General features: G+C 49.5%; 1 protein-coding gene across 3 annotated transcripts in view; it reads right to left on the bottom strand.

Annotated features, from left to right (window-relative positions):
• LAMA5 (laminin subunit alpha 5) overlaps positions 1-18,184 on the bottom strand; it is an 83,705-nt gene that overhangs the window by 48,634 nt on the left and 16,887 nt on the right. For 2 of the 3 annotated variants that reach the window (XM_065691388.1, XM_065691389.1), the window contains exon 3: positions 185-302. In XM_065691388.1, the coding sequence (XP_065547460.1) occupies positions 185-302 (118 nt within the window). Of the gene's footprint in view, positions 1-184; positions 303-17,660; positions 17,713-18,184 lie in introns of all 3 variants that reach the window. The other variant, XM_065691391.1, reaches the window with a different exon arrangement.

Here is an 18,184-nt window from a genome sequence, read left to right as displayed (position 1 = left end):
AAATTTCATGTTCCAGACCTAAACAAGCAAGGTCCAACTATGCCAACTTTGGCATTCACATACATTTGGGTAAGGAATGAGTATTCTCTAAAACACTCCAAACCCAGCCTCAAAGAGCTGCCTTCACCATGGCTCCACTACCTGGCATGAGGCTGCAGCTCCCTTGGAACACTGGCATACTTACAGGCAAAATACTGCCAGGGCTCGTAGGTAAGGCCAAAGTCAGTAGATCTCTCCAGCACCCAGAGGTCAGGACGAGGGGAATTGGCAAATTTGATCAGGACATATGCTACGTGGAAGAGCTGGAAGAAAGGAACACAGAGTTAGTTGGCTGCTCAAAGCATCGTGAAAACCAGAGAGAGCTTAGAGAGATCTAAGCTGAATACACGAGCTGGCACTTTGCAGATGCTGCTGCTCACAAGCAGCCTGCAGAGCAAAATCCTCCGTATCTAAAAGGATCGTACTATGACATGGCTGCTGCAGAGCCAGATTAGGGAGCTCAGCTCCCACCAGAATGCAAACAGAACACAGACTCTGTGGCTACGGGCTGTACTCAGGAGGTTGTGCTGGGAGACACCTTAGACTTAACCTTGCCCGGAGCAGGCAGCGCTACAATACATAACACTATGGGTATGAAGCTGTTCTGTGGGCCTTGGCTTTTGGGTTGATCTTGGGGTAACCGGTTCCCACTGCACCTTGCACACAATACCACAACATCCTTACTTCTATTTCATGTTCTTAAGGCTCTCCACATAGCAGTTCCCCTTCCCCAGGTGCCACAGGGAAGGGGGAGCAGCACTTGCTTGGGCTGCTCCCATCTGTCTGGACACTGATGTGTGCACACACACCCCTGCCAAGCACAAAATAAACGTACTCTTTAAAGAGCTAAAATGTCAGTGCTGGAAGGAAACAAAAGCCGCAGCAGAAATTTCCCTTCCCCGGCTGGCACAGGCTCGCTCCAAGAATCCCCACTCCATCATCCTGTCACAAAGTGATATTTAAAGGCAAATAAAGTTCTGTTATCAGAGAAAATTCCTAACGTCAAAAACAACCCAAAAGGGAGTTTAGCAGTTGAAAAGCAGAGATTTATAGCTCAGGAGTCTCTCCTCATACAAAGCTGGTGCTGTATGAGCATACATCCCCCCAAAGACTAACAGGTATCCAGAGGGACACTTGTACAAGGGCAGCAAAAGGATGGCTCCCTGCCCATCTCAGCTCTCCTGCTCCTGCCATGACCATCTGCAGAGTGGCCAGAACAGCAGCCTGAAGCTCAGCTCTGCCCCAGCCACACACAGCGCTGAGCCAGAGGATGAGCATTAATAATAACAAGCCTCCAACACAGCCCTGACAATCCACGGAGAACTTGTTAAAGGGAAAAAGAGACAAGGAAGAGACATTTAAATCTACCAAGTCATCCATAACGCACATCTTGTTATGGTCATTCAGCTGAGGGGTCTGAGGGCTGTTGTGTGGGTACGGAGCGAGAAGACAAGTGCACTCATCCCTGTGGACTGGCATCAGCTCTTTCTCCTCCTCAGCAGGACACACAGGACAAAAACTTCCTCAGGCTCCTGCTGGATGCTCCCCTGGCTCTGGTGCAGCCTCTCCTCCAGTTACCAAGGGTTGCTCTGGTTCCCACTGCAGGCTGGCACCTGGACTTACACCTACAGGCAGACTAAAGGACTCCAGATAGATGCTCAGGATGGAGTGAACTCTGCATGATCCTGAAGCACAGCAGGTCAGAGGCCATTCTCCAGCTGTGGATGCGCAGGAGGATGGGGTTTGTCACTACTGTCAGGGTTTGCACTGGTAAGGACTGCTGCCATCCGGAATTAAGATACCGAAGCGGTCACCCAACACAGTTCCCTGCTGTCAAAAGATTTGCAAGCAGACTGAGAAAAAACAGACCCAAATGCTGCCTTACCTCCCCTCTGCAAGCTCCACGTTGTCAAGGAACATGAAACGAAGCTTTTTTGGAGGAGCAGCATTTTCTGCCTGTTTACCCCCTCTGCAGAGCTGTTATTTGTTAGCGAAGCCCAAGAGGCTTCAGCTCAAGCAGCTGCTTCCTCTGCAGGACCAGTTCTCACAGCTCAACATCTGCCTCTTGGCATGGAAACAGGGCAGACACCAACCAGTGAAGTTAAGTTACACCTTCCCTGCACTGTAAATCCTCCTCCAGCTTTATTCTACAGGGAATAAATGGATGCTACTGCTGGAATCTGGCATAGCTTTTATATGGATAAAATTCACTGCAGCTCCCATATACCTGCACACATTCTGGTCCCAGGCACTGGGAGAGCCTCTGCCCTGAATGAACAACAACCACAAACACACTAGAAATGTGAGGCATTTCCCTATCTTCTGCATTTATCCTTTTGCAAAACCAGCTCCAAGTTCATAGTGAATCCCTGGAGTTTCTGGGGGGTCCTCACTGTCCAGCTTCGTGCTGGAAATAAAATGTTCCTTATGCAATGTCCTCCAGTCCAAACTCCTCACACTTTTAGGAGCTCTCAGAAATCCCCTGCCTCTGGAGAACCCGGGTTATGATCCAGCCAAACCAGCGCCTGGGGAGAGTCAGCTTTTACACACTGAGACTTGAAGCAAAACCAAGCCTGGGGCTCGGGGCTTTACAAACAGCAGCCAAGAAAAGAACCAGTGCTGCTGGTTGCTGTGTGCACCCCTGGGATAGGGGAGTGGTGGGGTCGGGCATGCACAGGCTCCTGACCCTCACGAGCCCTCTCAAGCTGGAAGATGATGTAGCTGGTTTCAGGACATCTGAAGTCATGGGAGACACGTCCACACACTGGGCACTGGGGAGAACTGTGTCCATGCTTGCTGGGAGCTGCAAGGCCAGTCCCAACCCCGGTGGCAGGGTTAAATATCTAAGTCCAGAGGAGCATGCCAACTATTTATTGCTGCTTTTCACAAGAAAGAACAAGAACCTCTGGCTTCTTACTGGATAGTGCTGGGTCAACTACAGTATCTCAGCTGAAACCCAGTTTGGATATTCCTATCCTACACTCAAAGCCAAACATGATTCCTGAGCTCCATACCCAAACGCATTGCTAGCACTGCTGCACACTGTTAGACTGCTGCTGTTTTATTCCAGTCGTGACTGCAATTTTGGGACAAGAAGGCAGCCAACATGCACACCCACTGCTCTCCATGACCATTCCTACATGGAGCACTGAAAACATCCAGGAGTCTGTGACCACAGTGAACCCCATCCTGGAACAGGAGCCACATCCTGGTATTCAGAGGGATTTGGGTCACATCTAACCAGGCCCCTCTTGCTCCATCCCACATCCTTATCTTGCAGAATATCAGATTCTGCAGGAAAACATCAAGGCAGATTGCTGCTTCCAGTGCATGTGCTGAGAAATCTCCGAGAGACACAGAGATGGAGCAGTAAACTCTAAAAATAGAGCTGGCACAAAAGCCAGACTTTTCATTCCATGTTTAGTTCCAGTGCAGTTCTGCCCAACTAATATTGCAAGAGAAATGGTGGGGTTTTTTCCAAAGCCTTTATTTAGCTCCTATTATCAGTCAGATGAATAAAAACCTCTATGCTCCCAGTCCCTTAGGCAAATTTTTTCCCTTCTCTATGGAGGAAGGAGGTGAAGCACCAGATCTGATGCACACACTTGTATCCAGTCAAGCAGATCCCTTGCTCTCACCCCTATAAAACAACACCAGGTACAACTCAACCTTTGACCGTGGCCTGGGATTACATGAAATGAGTTTTCAGCCAGGAAATTGTGACAGTATTTCAATAAGCAACCAGCTATCTCTGAAGATAGTGACATCCCTTCATCCAGCTGCTGCTGTGTTAGTGCCTTTGGTGTCTTTCCTTAGTAACAATCACTTGTGGCTGTCCCAGTGTCTACAAGGATGGAGCAAGTCCTGGAGTCAGCAGAGGAAGATGGAGATGAGGGCATTTGCTCCATCTCCCACCAGCTCCAGCCCTTTTTGTGTGTTTGGGTAGTGGGCAGCTTTATCCAGCACCAAAATCCCATGTAAATCTAACACTGAATTACTGCCCTGTGTGACAGTTTGAAGATTTGAGGAGTAAACCCAGAATCCCACAAGGCAAGAGAGGAGCAGCATGTTCTCTCCATCCATCCATCCATCCACCTACCGATGTAAGCAGCACATGGTGGCAAACTTCCACATTTCTCTTGTATTCTCCCCCTCAAGACACCGATCCCACTTCTCCAGCTCTGGGAGGCACATGCGGAAAACAGGAGAGCAAAGCTGGACTCAGCCACATCCCATGTTTCTTTGGTGAGGGATTTAAGTCCCACTGCCAGTCCTCCGAGGTGCCACAAAGCCACACAGTAACATTGAATATACAAAAGTCAGTTCCACATTGTTGTAACATTGGCAACTACATGTGGACAAACAGCAAGGGAAGCCTTTGTCTGGCCCACTGTCAAAGAGGTACGAGCAGGCAGTGCTGGCCAAGAGCTATGTGTAGCTCTGTTCCTGGCCCTGGAGCACAAAGGGGTAGTTTATATAGTAAACCACTCTCTAATTTTCCATAGGACAGATTTATTACCTTTGGTGTTGACTTATTAAATAGCACCATGTAAAAACAAAGCAGTTCATCTCTTCCTAACCGCTGCTAAATATCCCTGTGGAGCGTGTGTGTGGATAGCGTTACCAGCGCTGCCGTATTCCTGCTTGGGATTTCCTGGAAGGATTGGATAGAGCAGGCGAGCAGGTGCTGCTCAGTGCATGGGCAATAAATCCCACTCTCAGGGGCACATGAGGCCTCCTGGGTACGCACAGCATGGTCAGAAGCAGTAGCTAGCAGCAGTTTGGGGCATACTGGGTCACTCACAGGAGCTCCAGACACAGAATCATAGAATCACATCTGCAAAGCCCAGTCTGAAGCAGAGACCACAGAAAAAAACCCAGATGAACCATTTCACAACCACTGTGTAAAGTGCTTTGGGTCTTTTTATCTTCATTTTTCCTCAAAGCTTTCTAAAGTGATCGATGCTTTTGCTTCCCTTCAAGCCCATCCATTCCTTGGCCCAACACGGTGGTTACAAACCCAAACCTGGGAGATGTGGCAGAGGCCAGAGCCTGGATGGGGTTATTGGTCCATAGCACCATGGAAAAGCAGCTCCCTGGGAGCACAGGTCACTCCTGCCCAGCAACAGCTGCCCAGTTAAAGCTAGTAAGTGACCAAACCTCGTCATCCACCTTTTCTCTCTGCAAACAAGCACGTGGAAGGTGGGAAACCTGGGAAAGCCAGAGAGCTTTGGCTTGATTCGAGTTGCTCTGGGTCAGTGATCTGCCCTTTTTGCACCTTTTGCCTGTAATCATTTATTCTCATGGAAGCAATGGATTTACTCATTAACAGTCTGACATCCCCCTGCTGTCCTACAGCACATCGATTTCTTCATACATCAGAATCCTTTTCCAAAATCTCTCGCATTTAGCTGCTGGTAAGTGCGTGCCTACCTTTTCTTTCTAATCACACAAGAACTATTTCAACCTCTCTTGGCAGCAGAAAATGGTTCCAAGCAGGTCTGGTTTTTCATCCAGTCATTTACTGCAAGATACTCAAAAGCCCCTGAGACCAAACAAACCCTGCACAGAGAAGCACAAAAGTCAGTGTTTGAAAGATGGGCGTGAGCTGAAACACACTCTGCCTGTTTCCCTCCTTTGCTCACAGCCACTCCTGCCTCATTCTTGTTTGTCTGCGTGTCCAATCCTCGCTCTGAAAAGGACATTTTCCCAAACTATTCATGCTGGTTCTGAAGGCGAAGGTTCCCCCATATTCGTTATCCCAAGATTTAGATAGCCAAGTTTTAGGAACAGCCATCCATCCCCTTCCACTGTCTGCAGAGCCCATTGCAACTCATCACACCCATGCTCAGAAGCCCCTCAGGTTTGGCAACACCTGTGAGAGAGAAACCAGAGCTGCAGGTAGGTAGCTCTTATCTTCCTCTGGGACAAGGCAGTGGCTGCCCTGAGCCCACTGCTGCTGCTCCAGGAGGTGACAGCATCCCCTGCCTGGCCCAGGACACACACAAACCCAAGATCAAGGGGAGAGGATGGAGCTGCAAAGCTGCAGCTGTACACACACCTCTGCAGGGCTGGGGAGGGAGGCGAGCACCAGACCCGGGCACAGGGAACGGACTGTGTTTGGCACGAGCCTGTTTCCAAATTCTTCTCTCGGAACTCAAGGGTTTTATTGAGTGAGATCAAGGAAAAGCCTCTTCTGGAAACCACGGATGTGGAGCTACCAGGCAGCATGAAACCCGCTCGGTGATGTAACAGGAGCAGCCACCCAGTGTCTCATGATGTTATTTTGCAAACAGTTGCTGTTCCCTCTCTAAGCAGCTTGGCTTAAGGAACAGCTGATGGAGCATTTTCCACAAAGGATTTTTCTTTAAACACCACTTCTGAGAAGGATTTGGCTTGTCCAATTTCACACACACACTGCTTTATCTTCACAGCATCCTCCTGTGTGCATTGTCCCTCCCCAGCCTGTGCCATACACTCCTGCCAAAAACCCTCAGGGAACCGAATCTGCAGCACTTGGCAGGACAGAGCAGTGCCATCACTTGTGGCTCCCTGAGCCTGCACAGGGCGGAATGGAAGACCTGGATAGGCAAGTGTTAGAAATAGCCACCAATGGGGCAGCAGTAGAGCCTGACATGCAGCATGTTCAGGCAGCTGACACTAAGGAGAGGGGCATGGAAGAATACGGGCAAGATGCAGGTTTTGGGGAGCATCCTGTTAAATACATGCGGGCCTGGAGCTGCACACAGCAAGTGCCACACAGCCACACATACAGCATTCAGGGGATGCTGACACAGCAACCTGTACATGCTCGAACACAAGCTTGCGTTTAGACCCCAGCAAGTGGGGTCCTTCCTGAATGAGCCCTTTCTGTGTTTGCCCAACAGACACCCAAGTGCCACTGGGGACAGATATGCCCACGGTGGGTCTAGGTAACTGCAGGTGTCACATCAGAGCAACATGTGGTCAGGATAGAAGGGGATGGATGGAATTCCTTGGGCTTTAGTCACTTACAGATAAGGCCTAAGCTCTCACTGTGCATTAGGAGATACCCTGCACTTGGCTGAAATGGCCTTTGTAACTTATAAGGTTGCTGGGAGAAGTGTAAAGTAACCCATTACAGACAAGACTTAAATATTTGTCTTTTAGAGCAAACTTGAACAAGCACCTCTCTGGCCTGGAAGGACATGGCCAGGCCAGGATGAAGGGCTCAATGCCCCACAGTCAAATAAACCTTTGAAGTCCATTTCACTTGGCTCTATCTGGGTCATTCTCCAGCGCTCCATTTCACATGGACAACCTCTTTCAGGAGCAGCTCACCCCAGTGCTGCCTTTGCTCAGGGAACAATCTTAAACCAACATTTCAAGAACGTCAGCTGGCTGCTTTAGGAAGGAAGACTCAAACAACAGACAATACACAGGTACAAAGGAGAGGATGGCACAATATGTTGCCACAACATATCCCTGCATAGCTAAAAACCCCATCTATCATGACTTCTTGCTGTATATAGAGAATAAGGTCCAACTTTAGAGCAAAACCTGTCCCTGTTCCTGAACAGTGACTGAGCATCTCTGCAAAGCAGGCACTAGAGTAGATCTGGAGGAGAGCCCAGCCCAGGCCCTACCAATGATAGTTTGATGCCAAACCATCAAAGCAGTCTGTAAGGCCTCCTGGGGCATCCTCTCCTGGGTCAGAGAGAATGGATGGGCTTGGAGTCAAGAGCTGTAATATTTCTCATAGTGACGGCCCTGCCTGGTACCTCCTGTTTATCAGCAGTCTAACAGGGTAGAAACGATGACCTTGAGCACAAGGAAAAGAAGGAATCTCATTAAGAGCCCATGTTCATCACTCTCCCAGCCAAGGACAACATTGCCATGAGAAGATTTCACCCAAGAATTTGCCAGTCATTGCTCAGAGCTGCTCCCAATCTTTCCCATTCCTTCCAGTATAATTTAACAGGTCTCAGTTAGGCTGGTTAACTGTTCACCCAGCTGCACGCACACTGACAGGCATAGAAGAAAGTGTCCACAGTAACTGATTGTTTGCTTTCAAAACATATAGAAGGAATCCGTGACTTTGGCAGCAATCGTGATGAAACCAAGCCATTAGGACATGGCACATTCCAGATCCAGATGTATGGGCACAGCTGGGAAGAAGTGCAAGTCCATGGTTCAGCGCAGCAGGGCTCAAAGGCTCTGGTGTCCTTGGGTCTTCCAGGCTCTGCCCATGCACCTCTATGACCTTTTCCGGGATAACAGGGTCTCTCCTGCACACCTCCTTTGATTCCCACTCTTGGAAGTCATCACCAGCTGGGGCAGGCACAGCCCAGCCTGCAAGATGCAAAGTGTTCACGTCCTTATAAATTAAAGCCTCAATGGATTTGCGAGCGGAGCTGCCTGCCCTGAGCCCAAGCTCCCACACAAGTAAGCAGGAATTTCAGCATGCACTAGGCCAAAATTCCTCAACTTCCTCCAAACAAACAGCTCCTCACTAAGAAATCTCATCTGACCTTTCATACCACTTCGGTTCTTCTGCTCTGCAATGCAGCAGCAGAGCCACCAATTTTTGCACAATTTCTACATGAAAAAAGCGCGGACCACTGCAGATCAGCTTGGGAGAGCTGAAGCAAATCATTGTGTAGCACGATAAGTGGCACCTACATTGTACTGCTGATGTCTAAGCTCAGCAAACACTGTTTGTGGCTAAGTAACACCCCAGTAAAGACAGGGTGCTTAATAATGCAGGGTATTTCAAGCCAAGCAAAGAAACTGGCACATTCACAAAGGAGAGTCTGTCTGGTTCTCAGTTTGGGTCCAAACTGGGCTGGAAGGTAGACAGCCCAAGATGCCTCTCAAGCTCCTATGAGATACAGTGCTCAGCAATTTCCAAAACCATCCTTCAAGGATGGATTTTGGCTTGAAAGTGTCTTAGACCCCCTGGAGCCAGTGTGACCCTGCAGCCAGCTCCCATAGCTCACTGTATCTGCCCATCACCATTCTGCTTTCAACACCTCCCGAACTCAGGCAGTTAGAGAGAGAAACCCGCAATGCAGACGGGCAGAGACCTCTCTCCCTTAGGTTAACAAATCCCTAATGATGTAACACCAAATTCCCAACAAGCTGGGGTGGAAGGGTGGAAAACCAAGACAAAAGGCACAGTGATGAATTTCTCCTCTTTGTGAAAGTGTCAGACATCACAAGATGGATTCGTGGCACAAGAATGCAGGGGAGGAAAAGCTCAAGAGGTTACATGGGAGACCTTGTGATTGAGGCCAGGTATAAGAGCAAAATCCTTTAAATGTACTAAGAGTAAAACCCTAAGAATTCAGTGAAGCAATACACATGTCATCTAGCTCTGAACATACAAACTGATATCTAATGGATGGTCCCAGTTAAACTAGAAGGTGCTTGAGGTACATCACAAGCCAAGCTGGCTGTGCAGAGAGAAATAAGGACCCCAAAGGCAAGAAGTTTAACTTTCCTTGAACCTTCCATCCTGGCAGTTCACTCGTATTCTCTGAAGTGCAGTATCTCTACTTGCAGAGTTTACTCTAGCCTTCCGCTGTCATCTTATTTCCAGCCTCTTCCTGCCCCAGCTTCAAAAAGAACATCCAACATCACAGAACAACATGAATGAGCTAAAAATAAGCAGATATATATATATATATATATATATATACACACACCAGTCCAAACTCTTTGGCAACCCAACTATCCAGCACACTTGCAAAGGCAGGATGGGGGTTTGCATGCAGAGATGAGAGAAGCAATCTCCCCTGGCTGGTGAGCACAGGGTAACTACAGAATTCCCCCAGCACCTTGAGCACAGCTGGACAGGTAAAGAAAGCACTGGGCAAACCAGACCAACCTATCTGCAGCCCATCACTGATCTCAAGCTTGGCAGCACCTACTGGACTCATGGGAGAAGGAGGAAAGGCAAAGACATCTCAGCCATGTTTGTGCCAGGACCATAAAACATGGTCTACTCTTGGATACAAAGCAGCCAATCTTCAACCCTCTTTAGACAACCATGAAGCAGCTGATTCCTGCAGTTGTATGTGTGAGAGTGCACTGAAAAGTGTTCTCAAGGAGCTGGAGAAAGCAACCTTCTCTCTCTGGGTGAGGAGACCATGTCCCAGAGAAGACCTTCCCCATGGACAACATGCACTCATGACTACTGAGGGAAATCGCCATGTCTGTCAGATCAGCAAGGTGGATCCCAGGTAGCCTTCTTCCTTGACAGCATAACAGGATGCACACATCTGCCCCGCAGCAGCAGTCACGCACCAACAAGATGCCTCAAAAGGCATCTGAGCTGCCCTGCTCAGCAATGTGCAGGACAACAGCCCCTGCTGCTCTTTTCCTCTGCCAGTTTAAATAAAACCCCAAACCCAAAACATCGCAGCACTTCCCACCCAGACCAGGGCTCACCAGGCACAGCCAGAGCCCAGCCTGCTGCTATGGGATTGTTGCTCAAGCCTGTATCCACCCAGGAAGAGCTGGTTATGACAGCAGAGGCTCCATTCGAGACAGACGTAATCTCCCAAGATAAGGCTTGTCTGTGGTGAAAGGAAATTGGCTGCTTTGTTTCAAACCAGAGCTCCATTGTAAGTACCTTTATGCATATGCTCATATCTCCTCCTCTGAGCTGCTCGTCCCCATGGGTCAGCACTGAATAAATCACTGCAGCAGCTCCCGGCCAGCACAACCCATGGTGCTGAGGGCTGAGGTCTTCTATGAACCCCTCCTGGGACAGACTTAATTGGACCCTTTAGACTCACTTCACATTTCCAAGAGAGGCCACAGTCCCCCAGCACTATTTGCTCATTGCAGAAGCAAACTCAAGAGCTCTATCCATCAAAGCCTGATGCTAATGAGGACCAGTATCCAATTAGCAATGCCCCAACTGCCTCCTCAGGGGGCTCTGAAGCCCAGATGTGCTGCAGGGTGTTCACCTACTGTGGCTATGCTGCGAGTCTCTTGCAAAGCAGCTTTGAGGTCATCCAGGCTATTCAAGTTTTGAGCTATTTTTAGGGCTCTGAATTATGTAGGGATATCCGGGAAGACCTCACAGATCTAGTCCAATTCCCACAGAGTTCAAGACCAAATTGCTCACAAACTCATGTTATCCTCAAGGGTTTTCTCTTAATGTTTGGCTTATGCCCTCTTGCTTCTATTGGTATTTTAATTCCTTTAAAAAATTCTTATTAAACATTATTTTAAAGTGAAAAATATGCTGCAGTCTTTGTGGGCAAAGCAGATTTTAAAGCATTCCCACTTTAGGAATGAAGGTCTAAAATGCCTGAAAAGTCAATTCACATCCTGCTTTCTTCTTAGCTTTGGGCTTTTACCACAGAAAACAGAAGAGAAAAAGAGGATGGAGACATCTTTAAAGGCACACAGGCAGGAGAGAGCAGGGTGGGTGATTCAAGATCCAAGTTGCCAAACTTCAGCAACACAATTACCTAAGATCAGCTGGAATAAGCGCAAGGTGGTATCCTGCAACCCTCCCACTTGTGGAAGTGCCTTGGCCACACTGGCCTGGCCAAGCTCACCAGAAGCATGCAAGCTGGAGCATCCTTGCTATGAGCAAAGGAACACTGGCAGAGGAGGGAATACTCCACAAAGCTGGAATTCACCCCTCCTCCTCTTCATCCAAAATAGCCCCATTACCAACTTATCAGGCTCACTCCAGAACTCAACTGTTCTAGGGTCAGATGAGGAGAAAGGAGTCATAGGCTGGAGATGTGCTGCAAGAGCAATGTGTGTTTGCTGATAGCGGGAAGGCTGGGAGGTTAATGCAATGGGGCTGCTAAGGATTCCTGATCATTTCTGCTTCGGTTTTTGTTTGTTTGGGGGTTTTATCAATGCAAAGCTACCTGAAGGCAGAACCAGACACTTGGTTACTGAATCTATACCCAAAGGGAATGTGCATGGCCCATGTGTTAAGGCAAGACCACAGTGACTCCTGAGCCCGTTCATCACAGCAGCCAAGACCTGCTGCATGCTGCTGCGTGGAAAACAAGTGTTACTCACTCGCTTGTCTACAGCATATTATGCTTTGAAATATTTATTGCCATCCCAATTGGAAGAAAGAAACATTTCTCTCTTGGACATAATGAAAACCACATTTCCAGCACTTCACAGCTGGAAGCTGGAAAGGTGGCCAAAGAAAATCCCTTTTTTTTTTGCCTCCTTTAAAGTAAGCATCTGGAAAACTCGTTTGCTGAGGAAGGGGAACCCTCCCCAACCAACCCTGGGGAAAGAGTCAATTAAACCTGGTCACAATTCACAGGCAGGAGCTGATAAGATCGTATCGTGAGTGCGATATCAACATCGTGTTTTCTGTCTGCCCCTGGCAGCTCCACTCTGGTAGGATGAAAAGAAGCTGCTTTTAGTTAATGAAATGCAGCAGCTCCCCCAGGCAGAGGGTTCAGTATGGTTTCAATCAGCCACTGAAATATCAGGGAATTCTTTAACCTCTACCATACATCTCTTTGCCTGATACACTCCGGGTGATGCTGACATGATCCTGCTTCCCTGGGATGGCAAGTGAGCTCCCTTCCACTCCAGGCTTCAAGCTGTCCCTGGGACCAGCTCCTCCAGCCTCAATCATAGTATGGGCTGGGCTGGAAAGGACCTTATGACCATCTCATTCCAACCCCCTGCCATGGGCAGGGACGCCTCACAACAGACCATGTCACCCAAGGCTCTGTCCAACCTGGCCTTGAACACTGCCAGGGATGGAGCATTCACAACCTCCCTGGGCAACCCATTCCAGTGCCTCACCACCCTCACAGTAAAGAACTTCTTTATATGTAACCTGAACTTCTCCTGTTTCAGTTTGAACCCATCACCCTTTGTCCTATCGCTACAGCCCCTATTGAAGAGCCCCTCTCCAGCATCCTTGTAGGCCCCCTTCAGACACTGGAAGCTGCTCTGAGGTCACCTCACAGCCTTCTCTTCTCCAGGCTGAACAGCCCCAGCTTTACAGAATGAACAGAGCAGAGGGAATGACAACCGGCCAAGACGAGCCCCTGTTCCCTTCCTCCACAGGACAGCTCCTCTTGCCCTCACACCTCCCGCAAACCCCTGCTCTCGGATGCATGGATGGCTTTTCCCAGAGCAGCCGACGAGAACAGAAGTGCTCTGCTTTGGACAGGCTTGCCTGGGAAAATGCTTCTCCTTTCAATTTCCTGACAGGTTGGAATTCTTTCGGAGGGAGGACTCTGTGGGGTTGTTCCTAAAGAACGCGCTGTGTTATTGTAGCTACTAACAGGAAATTGATGGCTCGCCCTGTGGTGGGACAGAAGGCGGTCCCTCTGGGGCAGGCTGCTGACTGCCCCCACCATGGATGCATCCCGTGTGCCAGTGGCACTGCTGGCTGTGCAGCGGAGACTGCCGGAAGCACTGGACACCCCTCGAAGGACCAGCAGTAGATACAAGGGAAGAGGGAAGGCACAAGGCAGAGCCCATCCAGTGCAGTCTCCCATAGCTGTGGGGCAACCGAAGCCTAAAGCCTTCCTCTGGGTTTGCTGCACCCACCACAGACACCAAAGGCACCTCCAAAATGAAGTGTGCCACCCCCCCTCCTTACGGCATGGACAGACCCTTCTCTCCTTTCCCCACTTTTGCCTTACTGGAGCCCTGGCTACTGCGTACCAACCACTGCGAGGAAAAGCTGCTTCTGGCAAATGCGAGGCACTGAGAAGCAGAGTCAGCTCACGCTGTTTTGCAGCATTCACTTATCTATCTCTGCAGGCAGCCGGGCTCTGCCAGAACAAACAGGACATCAAATAAACAACACATTAAGATGAAGCACGCTGCGGACACGTGCGGTCACTCCGGTCTTGAGCCCCAGCAGCTCCCGCAGCTCAGACATCTGCGGCTGCTTTGCTTTGCTGACCATAGAGCCCTGCTTTTCTGACCTGCACAGGGCTGCCCCAGAGGTAGCTTCACTGCAGCAAGCAAGTCTTGCTGCTGACAGACAAACCCAGCTCAAACACAACAGCTTCACTTAGCTGAGGACCGATGCTTTTGACACACCTTCAGCTATCCTGGTCAGAAAGGGTTCAGCATACGGAGGAGATGCAACCAGCAAACATCACTCCTGTGAGCGTTGTGCTCAGGCAGCACTGAGCCAGCAGCAGCACTAATCCACCTGCTCACGTTTCCGACACTGGATTTCTGGGTGGTGAGGCACAGACCCGGAGGAAGAGGCACAGCCCAGAGCTCCTTGAGCCCCACAGGGTGTTTCAGGTCACACTGCTGACCCAGTTCCCAACCCGGGTGGTTGCTATTCCCACCGGCAGTGCTGCCAGCACAGCACCTGTCCCCCCTCTCCCTGTCAGCAACCTGACCCATGGCAGCTCTACCACGGACACGCTCACATCCTGTCCTGGCTCCAGGGACACTGAACCGCATCGGGTCTTGCTGCTGACTTGAGACGCAGGAGTTAGGATGTGGGGAAAATAAACCCCAGAGCTGTTCCAGCACCGGCACCAGACAGTGTCCCAGAGTGTGGCAGACATCTCCGGTTCCCTCCTTCCCGATGGTGGGGGTACTTAACAACTGATGGGTCCCACCACTGCAGAAATCCAAGCCCTTATCCCCACTTCCTGCCCAGAAAACATCACCAGGGGGATTTATTACCCCTCAATGCAAGAAAAAGCACAGCAAGTACTAGTTATGGATACAGCATAAGCACGGGATTACAAACTCAGCATGCCATGACCACCAGTGCATGTCCTTGCTGGAGCAACGTGGGACCATCTGCACTGCAGGCACAGGCAGCTCATCTCCATCGGGCTCCAGGGTTTGTTCTCCATTCAGGAGAGCACACAACTGCACACAGGGAGGTACGCGCTCCTGATCTGCATCCATCCATGCTGCTCCTCCATGGAGCAAGAATTAAGGACATGGGGCTGATGCTTAATTTTGGAAGCAGCAGTAGCATTGTTGCAGCATGTCCTGCTACTATGAGATTAACAAGAAGCTTTTAACAACCTGGTGTGAATATCCCAAAACACCTTGAGAGCAGCCATTAAACTCCTACTGAACACTTGCAGTTCTAGAGGCAAGGACCTTGCAAGGGCAATTCAGCCCCGAATGCAGCACCATGTGTAACAGCGATGTAAACACTGTGGGCTGTTGGGAAGAAGTGGCACTGCTCAGCAGGACACATGCGAACCTGAGCAGTTTGGCTCACAAGCTGTTGGAAGCTGTACTCTGCAGGCCAAGGGAGGCCACTGCTCCCAGTGGGAGCTTTATAAATATTCTCCAGGATAAACACTTGTAAATAGTGTCTTTTAACTTGCCTGAGACCAGATTCTTGATCTCCTGTTTTCAAAGAGTCGCCATCTTCAAAGGAGGGGAGGCAAAGCCATTCACGCAGGCAGGGTAGCTACAGCAATGCAGTTTGGCACCGCTCTCCAAAGCTGCTGTGGTGGGTGTTTATATTAGATGTGCTGTGTGCATCTCCCAAGCACAGCCAAAGCCTCCCAGCACTGTTCCCAGGCACAGGGAACATCGTCCCGACGGCCTCCAGAAATCGGATCTGCCTAGGGAAAGGTGATCTCCTCCATACCCTGCTGCTGAGGGACAGGGGTCACATTCTGCTAAGATCACAGCAAAGCAGGCTGGCATCTGCCTCCGAGCCTCACGGTTCATGAAATCAATATATGGGTTGTGGTAGTAATTTCACCTCCTCTGCTCTTTGAAGAGTTCCCTCCCTCCCCCTTGTGCTGGCCATGAAACCATACCCTGGGTGGTCCCTTCCAAGGCTGTAAATTGGGTTGTTGAAAGCCTTAGCAAAAGAAAGGTCGGATGCCTTATAAACCAAGCAAACCCCATTGTGCTAGACAACTATTTGCAATTATTCAGAGGATACCTACATCCACACTGCTCCTTGCGCCACAGCAGGCATCAAGCCTCATCCAGATGCACCCACGTTTCACCAGTTTCCCCCAGAACAGCATGTGAAGATGAAACTCTTGGTGCCATGCCCTAGACCTCCAGCTCCAGAATGAGGCAAAGGTGGTGCGAGTTGTGGAGCTGCTGCCCTTCACTGTGGTTGGTAAAACCCCATACAGGAGAGAAACCTGTTGGGAAGCAGAGCTCAGACTCGGCACTCTCCATGCAATGGGCCCACAAGCAAGGAAGATGTCCTTGAAGGAGCAGCCATAAAACCCAGTGTCTTCTCTGCAGGTTCAGCTACAAGGGGCAACAGAATGTACACACGACATACACCTGCACATATATACACACAAGGATCATCAAGAGCCTAGGGGCTACGAGGAGGCGACTGCATGCTGTGAAGCTACGGCTGAACACTTACTATAGGAAAGGGGAAAGAAAACAGAAGCAGCCACAATACTTCTCATCAGGAACAGTACTTTCATGAGGACACCAGCCACACCGTCCTTAGAGATGATGTTCATGTGGCCAAAAGGCACAGTGGAGTGCATGGGGCTGCTCAGTCCTGGCTTGGCTGGAGGCACTGACAGCATGGACGGCAGAGCCCTGTCCCAGCACCAGGCTGCAAAAGTGCGTATGTTAACTGCATGGGATCACTGAAAGCACTTCCCAGGACTTCACAGTATCCCTATTCTGATGGTTGGAAAGAAGGACAAGAGGACAGAGAGCAGAAGCAACACCATGCCATCATTTGACAGCAACTTCCAAACTAGTTTTCAGCCCCTTTCCATAAGCTGGCAGCCACATGAGAAACTGCAACTTTGTGCTGCACAAACACACCACAAATCCTCCTAAAAAAAGAGAATGATTGCCTTGCAGAAAGCCCAGCTGCCCAGAAGCTTGGGAAAACCCATCTGTCCTACAGGTGCTCCCCCTGCTCCAAGCCATACAGCATCATTGCAGGGCAAGCACACATTCACAGCTTGCTCAGCCCCTCCTGCTTCCCTGCTCCCACTGCCCAGCCCTGGGAAGGAACAGAGATAAGGGGAGTGCTACAGAAAACACAAGGGCTTAAGAAAGCTGTGATTTAGTAGAGATAAAAGGTCTGGGTGTGTAAGCACACACCACTGAAAGACCACTGCTGAAAGAAGGAAGGGCATGTGCAATGGCATGTGTCCAGGGTGGGGGCACAGCACAGGTATGTCATTTACTTGGGAGGTTAAACACAAGTTTTCAAGCAGTAGCTGCAGTGTCTTTCTCACAGCACCGCAGTCTGATGAAGTTCATCCAACACATCTTCCATGGAAGTGGCTCTCTGCAGATGGCAACCTGCTAGAAATGAAACTGCAACCACAGGGACTCTGCAGAGTCCAAACCAGCTCCAGTCTCATCCTCAGCAAACCTGAACCAAGCATTTCAGCTGCCAGCCCCAGGGAGAGCATAAGCCACCAGGCAGGAATAATACTTGAGTGTAGCCCTTACTCTGAGCACACAATTCCCCAGGCTCCTTAATAAGACATATTAATTCTTCACACTGTAAAGGGGAAAGCAAACAGCTTGGACATTTTTGTTCCTACATAAGGCTCTCAAGCACATTTGCTGCCTATCTTATCAGCACAGCTTTAGCAGCCTTTCTAAGCTCTTTCAAGACTTTGGCCTTCAGAAACCTGGAGAGGGGGGTGGAAAAGCCCACTATTCATACTCACCAAAGCATAGCACATTGTCAAGAGGGCATCCAGAGCAAACAAATGTTCCCAGCTGTACAAGATACGAGTTAAATTACAGTAAGAAACATCAATCCAGGTTCAGTACAAGACAATTTAAGTATTTGTAGGAGTCCCTGGGCCAGTTTATAACTGAAATTGAGAAGCCAGACAAAGGAGTCCTGGTTTCTGCTGTAGACAGCTTGCAGAACGGTTTAAGCCGGAGTTCTGCAAGCACAACTACATCAGCTAGGAACACAAGCTTGTAGAGATGGGCTCTCCAGAGGGAGCTGTACAAATCTGGGACCTGCTCCATGACCAGCCAGTACTAAAAATAATAAAATACTATAAAAGAGCTATAGTAAGACCCTTGTCAGTGCTGACAAAGCCTTGCTAAGTCTATTTAGGAAGCCCTTGGCTAAATCATGGGCTGAAAAAAGAAACACTCAAGTCCCCTTCCATAGGATACAAATAGGATCTTGTGCTTTAGATACTGGATAAGACTTGAAACAGCTCCTTCTCCTTCT

Source organism: Lathamus discolor, chromosome 11 (assembly GCF_037157495.1).
Source record: "Lathamus discolor isolate bLatDis1 chromosome 11, bLatDis1.hap1, whole genome shotgun sequence".
NCBI lineage: Eukaryota > Metazoa > Chordata > Aves > Psittaciformes > Psittacidae > Lathamus > Lathamus discolor.
Note: the sequence above shows the minus strand (reverse complement) of the source record. Positions and strands in the feature narration are given on the sequence as shown.